At 36.5% G+C, this 7,749-nt stretch overlaps 1 protein-coding gene across 1 annotated transcript; it reads right to left on the reverse strand.

The window, feature by feature from the left end:
- Nucleotides 1-592: 592 nt before the first annotated feature.
- On the reverse strand, nucleotides 593-5,887 carry LOC101344036 (keratin, type I cytoskeletal 26). Its single transcript, XM_004378083.3, has 8 exons — nucleotides 5,212-5,887; nucleotides 4,640-4,722; nucleotides 3,863-4,019; nucleotides 3,571-3,732; nucleotides 3,361-3,486; nucleotides 2,691-2,908; nucleotides 1,362-1,429; nucleotides 593-735 (listed from the first exon to the last, which is right to left on the reverse strand). The coding sequence occupies exons 1-8, from the start codon at nucleotides 5,656-5,658 to the stop codon at nucleotides 593-595; spliced, it is 1,404 nt and encodes a 467-aa protein (XP_004378140.3). The 5' UTR covers nucleotides 5,659-5,887.
- Nucleotides 5,888-7,749: the final 1,862 nt, after the last annotated feature.

Genomic DNA, 7,749 nt, shown 5'->3' on the forward strand with positions numbered 1-7,749 from the left:
AATGTGAATTGCTTCTTTGTTTTATGCCATTTCGGCTTACAAAAGGTTTCATAGGAACGCTCACGTTCGGATAGCGAGGGAAACCTGTATTTACGATCCACCGGTATACTTTTCTTTTACATCCACAGAAACCCAAACCCGAAGAGATTAAGACATTTATGTAGTTAATCAGGAACAGATTTGACACCTGGGATTAGGGCCAGCTCTTTGCTGTTTACCCTGTCATGAACTGAAGTAAATGTGACTGTGAGACAAAGCACTTATTTTATTAGCACCTGCTTGGCGCTAATACGTTGGAATCAACTGTGGAGATTCAAAATAACCAGATTTATTATAAATAGCTTGCAAGAGAAGAATTTTTAATGAAATTGCAAAGAAATCCAAAATAAAAACAAACTAGAGACAGAGTGAGATTTTTTCCTTCTCCTAAAAAAGATAACATGCAAAGAGCATGAGAAAAGAAAGAGGGAAAATAAATTTAGCCCTTTTATTTTCAAGACCATAACCCTGGGTTATTTGGATAACGACATTTTACACAGGCAGGTGTCTGTTGTGGTTGTTGCTTTGACATAACTTTTCCAGTCATGGTGCTTTAGAAGGTACTCGTTGCTCCATTAGTAATGGTGCTTATTTTAGAGGATTTTTCTTCAACTGAGTGAACCCTTAATGAAAGGACATTGCCAAGTTGATCTAATTCTTCAACTACTGTTTTAACAACAATTTCTTCTGTCGAGTCTAAAATAAAATAAACGAAAAATTAGTGCTCGTTCTGAACTGGTTGAAAGGTATTCATTCAGTCAGGACCGGCACGCTTTTTAAAAATGTTTTTCCAAGTATGCAGTAAATTGACATATGATACTGTGCTTAAAGTCCTTGGGTGCTAGGTGCTCCTTGGAAACTCTATGGGACAGTTCTACTCTGTACTATAGGGTCGCTATGAGTTGGAATCGACTTGACGGCGACGGGTTTGGTATTTGGTTTTTTTGAGCATTGGGCAAGTACAAGCCTGGAGTAAGTAATGCTGTCTTCTTTTAAATACCAACTTGTTCTGTTTTCGTGGTTAAAATAATAAAATGTCATATAAAATGTTCTTTTACCAAAGCATTGAAACTGTGAAGATAATAGGTTCTAGGTAAGTAAGATGTTGAGGATTGAGTCTTCATTTCAGTAATTATATAATTTGACCACATCTATTCTACAGGAATAAAATACACATATTCAGAGCTGTCATAATGACCCCTTACTCCTTCATTCACTAGAATTAAGCTTAGAAGCAAATTTTATTTAGTTTATAAGTAAGTGACTTATTGACTATAACTGCTGAAATTTAAGAGTTACACCAAGTCAAAAACCTTCTATACCTTTCACTTGATTTCCGGGATTTATAGGCACACATCTTTTTGATTTGTAACATGTGGATTTGCTTCCTCTGTGAAGAAAAGAATAAATTATTGTATTTTTTTTTTTCCATTAGGGAGAAATAACCATGAATTGGGAACGAAAGTTTTGGAGTTTTAGTTTCAAAAAAAGGTTCAGTTTCTTCTTACGTTTGAGGAACATTAGTCAGCTTTTTATGACTTCAACATACTGAAAGAAGAGATCAAATAAATGCTTATAATCAGAAATTCTCTCATGAATAGATATAATCTCTTTCATTTAGCAATATGGGGACCTGAAGTTCTCATTCTGACTTTTTTGTCAATCAAATGGCCAAAGGACGTGTTTGGGGTGCCTACTATGTAGAAGACACTGGGCTTGGTGTTGTAGAAAATATAGAGGTAAGACACAAGCAATATATACTGTTGATAAGAAAATAAAGCATCTGCATGTAAAAAGTTATTTATAAAATGGCATAAAGGGTACTATCAGAGAAGTGAAAATGAATGGCATAATAAGCACTTTCTTCTGAGGAGGGAGCAATCATTGTTGGGTTCTTGTGAGAACAGGCTGCAGAGGGCTGACCCTGGCCTTGGAGGATGCATAAGATGCTACCTACTCATGGTGTGACCATGGGCAAGCATTTAGTAATAGCCACTGGTTACCGAGTGCCTTCTGTGTGCAAGCTGCTGTCGCAAACACTTCACGTACATAATGAAGTACTGTGGTTAAGAGTAGCTAAGAGTGTGGTTTTGGTGTGATTGGAGTTTTACCAATGAGGAACTGGAGCTCAAAGAGGCTAAACAATGTGCTTGAAATCACCCAGTTGGTAGGATTTGAATCAGGGCTGCAATTCCAGGGCTGTTGCTTTTAGCTAACAAGCTATGGTGCCTCTCCAGTTAAATCTTCCAATTTCTTCATTGCTCATCTTTCAAATGAAAGTGTAATAACTCAGTCCATACAGGGTGCATGTGGGGTAAGCAGTGAATTAATAATAAAATAGAATGTGTTATTATAAGAAATATGATTCAACATTAAATCAAAGAAAGCAAACTTTCCTCTGGATTGGAGTATTGGAATTGTCCAGTAGTCTATATTTAAATATTGTTTATATTAGATACAAATTCTTTACTTACTTTAGAAATCTAATTTGTTGTCTGTTTTCATTTCACTTGGTTGCAATAATACATTTTAATGAATTCCAGAGGATATCTACAGGTATAATCTTCCAAATAGAAAATTCTAGGCTACAATATTGATACACTGAGAAAACTCGTTTGATATGAGATTGTTTTTCAGGAGTTAATATTTACCTTTCTTCTCCTTCTATTAATCTGCAGTAAGTTTCGATTTCTTTTTCTAAAAAGATTTTGACATCTAGAAGCTGCTCATACTCCAGCTTCTGGCCTTCCGTTTCCGTTCGAATCCGTTGCAGTTGTTCTTCCAATGCCCCGATCTGATCCTGGATTTGCTGGAGTTGAAGGCAGTAATTTGCTTCAGTCTCGGCCAAGGAGCATTCATAGGAATGTTTCTGGAAGAGGAACAAAGTAGCCTTGAGTGTGCAAAAAAAATGGCATGTTTATATTTTAAGCATTCTCAAGGTGGAAATAAATATTTGTATAAGGTCTAAATGTTTTCAATTGAAAATCAACATAAGCAAGTTTTTAAAAAGGCATTTCCTCTCCATTGAAAGAAGTCATGTTTCAAGTTTTGGGACTGGTGACTTAAAAGTAATATTGTTTATGGAAAGAATTCTTGATATTTAATATGCTTACACATTTTATACTAATATGTTAATATTAATATACTTGATATCACATATTAATATATAATATATTGATAATGTATTTATATACTTAATATTTAATATACTTACGTATTTAATATATTTGCATATTTAATCTACATTTATTATAAATATATTTATATATACTTAGTTACACACACACACACACATTCCGTTCAACGGCAATTCCTACGTACCACAGCCATAAGAGACTGAAGTTCTATTTCCAGGGTTTGGGTATCGCGTGTCAGCTCTGTCAGCTTGTTTCTGGCTGCCGTGGCTGCTCCTGTGTCGTCAGAAATCTGTTGTCGCAGCGACGCACTCTGAAGTGTAATTGTCAGAGGGTTAGTGACCAGCTTGGTCATCTACTGAACAAACACTTAGTGTGTAATCTGTCATAGATGTACCTTCTCATTAAACCAGGCCTCGGTGTCTTTGCGGTTCTGCTCAGCTAAGTCCTCATACTCGGCCCTCATATTGTTCAACAGAACAGCCAGGTCCACTCCTGGGGTTGTACTCATCTCTACGTTCACATTTCCTCCTGCTGTACACTGAAGGGCTTTCATTTCCTGCAAAAGGGATCAGTATGAACACCCAAGCTAGAAGTTTGATAGATACACACATTCTGCAATGAAGTAAGCAGTGTACTTGAAGGAGGAAATCTGATTCTGTACAAAGCCGGTCTGCTGGGTTCCTTACCTCCTCATGATTATTTTTGAGGTATGTTGATTCCTCGCTGAGTGTTTCGAACTGTATCTCCAGGTCACTTGTACAAAGGGTCAGCTCATCCAGCACTCTGCGAAGACTGTTGATGTCAGCCTCGACACTCTGGTGCTGAGCAAGCTCATTTTCATACCTTAAAGGTTATTAAAGTGCTTGAGAATTTAATCACAGGCAAGTGCAAAGCATAACTTTTTAAGACATTTTTCATGCTGAGAGGATATGATGTTCTCTACACATGTCTGAAGCAATGGCAAGCTATTAAAACGGTTTGAGCTACCTACTGATTTATGAATAATTTTTGGAAGGAGTTGTTTCTTCAGAGTTGATTTTTGTCATCCAGAGTGCTTCACAGTTGAATAAAAATAATGTTAGATGTTTTAAAATTTATGATTCTTTGTTGTTGTTAGGTGCTGTCAAGTTGATTCCGACTTACAGTGACCCCACGTGTGCAGAGTGAAACTGCTCCATAGGGTTTTCAAAGCAGATCGTCAGACCTGTCTTCCAAGGCACCTCTGTGTGGGTTTGAACTGCCAACCTTTTGGCTAGTAGATGAGCACTTAAACCGCTAGTGCCACCCAGGAACTCCTAAAATTTATGATAGCTCTTTTTCCAAGGGCTTATTTAATTCCGTTTCCTCATTGATCTAGTTTGGCTTCATAAGAACATTTTAGTTTAAAAATCAATAGATATGTTACTTTACCCAAACGTAGTATTTTTACTTTTATCGTAATTAATTACTTTATTTTCACCTACTTCAGCCTGAAGTTGTCAGCAGTCAGTCTGGCATTGTCTTTCTGTAGAACAATGCTGGCATTGTGGGTAGTCACAGAAATAATCTAAATAGAGAATATTGGGCAAAATGTTAAGTAACAGAAGTAAAAGGAATCTCCAGATTTCCCTGTGATTGTATATCTTCGTAATCCCACAAGCATCTATTTTAGTATCATTTTTTTCTAAATTAAAGGAATCTGGATTTTCTTCATATAAGTGTTCAGAGCTTAAGAGCTAAACTGTAACTCTTACAATTATAGTTCTTTTTTTTTTAATCAAAAAGTATGAGCCAAATACAGAAACAACAAAATAATATCCATTTAAAACTATTTCTCTTTCGTTAATTAATTCTACAAATATTTATTCCAGGCAGTGCCCTAAGCACTGGGAATATAGAATGAATAAATTCTACATCATGCAGATTTGTTAAGCACATTTTATATTTTCTTTTTAAGATATATACATATGTAAATACGTAAATATATAGTATAAATTGTGTATTTTTATAAATTATAAATATACATTATATAAGCGCACAAACTCACAGTTCTTACCTCCCTTTTAAGATCTTCAGTGACTGAGAAATATCTGCTATAGTCACGATCAAGTCCCTGGCAAGAACCAGGGCCATATTTCTCATACCAACCCTTGATCTTCTGCTCTAGACCTGCATTTGCTTCCTCCAGAGCTCGCACATGGTCCAGGTAGGATGCCAGGCGGTCGTTAAGATTCTGCATGGTCACCTTCTCATTTCCAGAGAGAAGGCCATGCTCATTTCCCAGAAACCCAGTACAGACCCCACTTCCCAAGCCTCCACTACCATTGGAGAAGCCTCCTCCAGAAGAAATGCCCTCAATAGTCCGAGAAAAGCTGCTTCCTGCTCCTGACCCACTGCACACATTTCCAGCCCCAAAGCCTAGTCCTCCACCTGACAGTCTAACAGAGCCAGTTCGGGAGCAGATCCACCTGGTTCCACTAGAAAGTCGAAAAGACATGGCCATAGGACAGGTGAGTGACCCTTTCCCAAAGAGAAGCAAAGGCAAAGTATACTGTCCTCTCTAGAGGTTAGCTCCATTTGGCCTTTTATAGGATTTAGGAGGTCATTTCAGTCTTAGTTATGCTGATCTGTAATAAAATATTACTAGTACTCTAATTGTTGTTTTTCATAATTGGGCGATTTTTAATAGTATCCTGTCTGTAGGTGGAAAGGTGCCCCAAGGATCATTTTTATGTATTAAAAAGGTGCCAGGTGGAGTAATACTAAATCATAGTCTCAGAGGTCAGAATGAAACACAGGACATCCCTGGGTTACGACAAAGATCAGTTCCTAAGCGTATCTTTAAGTAGAATTTGTAGCTCAGTCGAAACAGGTGCAGATGGTTCTTATTTAGCCTTTTCAATGATTTAAAACCTGCACACACAGCAAGTGAAGGCGATTGTGATGAAGAATTTGTTGTGAGTAGGCGCTGGGGTTGGTTGAATTGTTTCAAAGTGAGGGCAAATTTACACAACGTTAAAAGACAAGTAGGAGTTGTCCGTAAGTCGGGGACTCCCTAAGTAAACGCACATCTTTTTGACCTCTGGGATAGGTTCTAGTTTTTTGCTCCACATAACAAAGAATTAATAATTCAAATGGCCAATGTCTACTAGTTTTGTCCTGCAAATGCTTAGGAGTATCTCTATTCTGTTCATTTTAATGAGTGTTTCCTTTCTTGTTAAAATCAGGCACTCTCAATACCTGGTGGTCCTTTGGTAGTGGGAATTTTTAATTGATTTTTAAACTGAAATAAAAGAGGTCCTGCAGTGCCTTGTTTATCAATTTCACTAAAGTTAGTAAACATATGGTGTTGATAGAGAATTATTTGTGTTGAGATTTCTTGGTTTAGCCCAGAAGCAGAATGTCCATTCAACAAACTTCCAAGACTCCAAATTGTTCACTTCCCTATATCAAAAATATTGTTAACTGCCTTTTAGTTTAAACTTATATATTTCAGGCATTATGAATTATTTTGAGAAGTGAGCTTCATGTTGATAAGTGGAGAATAAAATATATAAAGGAGAGGGGTATTTTCATCACTACCTAGAAAGCCAATGAGTATAGCGTCCTAGGTAAAAGATTAGTTGTCATAAGGAAGCAGACTCTTCATTCTCTAGCCTTGATGCACTGGGGAAATTACCCAGTCTCACTGTACTTCAGTTCCTTATTGAGGCAGATGAAAATAATATCATCGAACAGTCTCGAATGTTGAGCAGCTCCAGTAATGAATAAGACAGTCTGCAGGGCACAAACACTCTGTAAACGTTAATTAGTTAGATTATTAGAATAAAGTGGACATGTCAGACAGGATCAGGGCTCTGTCAGCTATAATGGTATAAACTGACTGGTTAACTGATCCCAGGTTTAGTTTTGAAACAGTAGTTTTTTTCTGAATGAAATTTTTCTATGTTATAAATATCAAATACCTGGAAGAATATTCAACGTTAATTGCTGGAATATTTAGTGGGCCAGAATGCATGAGTATTTTTTGACCAAAAATATTTTAGGATAATTACCAGAAAACTGTAATTTGGACCATCGCTAAATATTTAGAACAATGCATGGTAAGTTAAGACATGTAGCTCATAGTCACAGTCTTATTATTGATTCTGTCGTGGCCAGGTCAAATTATTATCTTTTGTCCATGTTTCCTATAAATAAATCACGAAAAACAGACTGTGTTGTTAGTGTGATAGTTTATAAGGCTGGAGGTTCTTAAATAAGAGCTATTAAGAGATTGCAAAGCATTATTAACAATCTATTTATCTCTAGGTATCCTACAAATACTAATTAACTCACAATCTTTTGTGAAATAAGTTACGCATGTATTATTATAACCATTTTGGAAATGAGCTGGCTCTGAAGCTAAGTGACAGCATAGATCACAAAGCATGTCTATATTAAAGCAGGACTGGAATGTATGATGCTTAACTCCTTGAAACATTGTCCCCTGTTTGCTCATAAGGGCAAGTTTCTTGAATTTTCTTCATCATAACTTTCTTCTAAACTAATGCTTCCTGTAAAATTTTAGGTCTGCTTTAGTCCTTTCTACAGT

The sequence above is a fragment of the Trichechus manatus genome, unplaced genomic scaffold (assembly GCF_000243295.1).
Source record: "Trichechus manatus latirostris isolate Lorelei unplaced genomic scaffold, TriManLat1.0 scaffold00054, whole genome shotgun sequence".
NCBI classification, from domain to species: domain Eukaryota; kingdom Metazoa; phylum Chordata; class Mammalia; order Sirenia; family Trichechidae; genus Trichechus; species Trichechus manatus.

What these genes read in the sequence shown, in the direction of transcription:
- LOC101344036 (XM_004378083.3), bottom strand. Translation starts at nt 5,658, where the DNA reads ATGGCCATGTCTTTTCGACTTTCTAGTGGAACCAGGTGGATCTGCTCC. An exon ending in CTGAAGATCTTAAAAGGGAG is followed by an intron (nt 4,723 to 5,211) that starts GTAAGAACTGTG and finishes TTCTCTATTTAG; the next exon opens with ATTATTTCTGTGACTACCCA. An exon ending in TCAAAAATAATCATGAGGAG is followed by an intron (nt 3,733 to 3,862) that starts GTAAGGAACCCA and finishes TCCCTTTTGCAG; the next exon opens with GAAATGAAAGCCCTTCAGTG.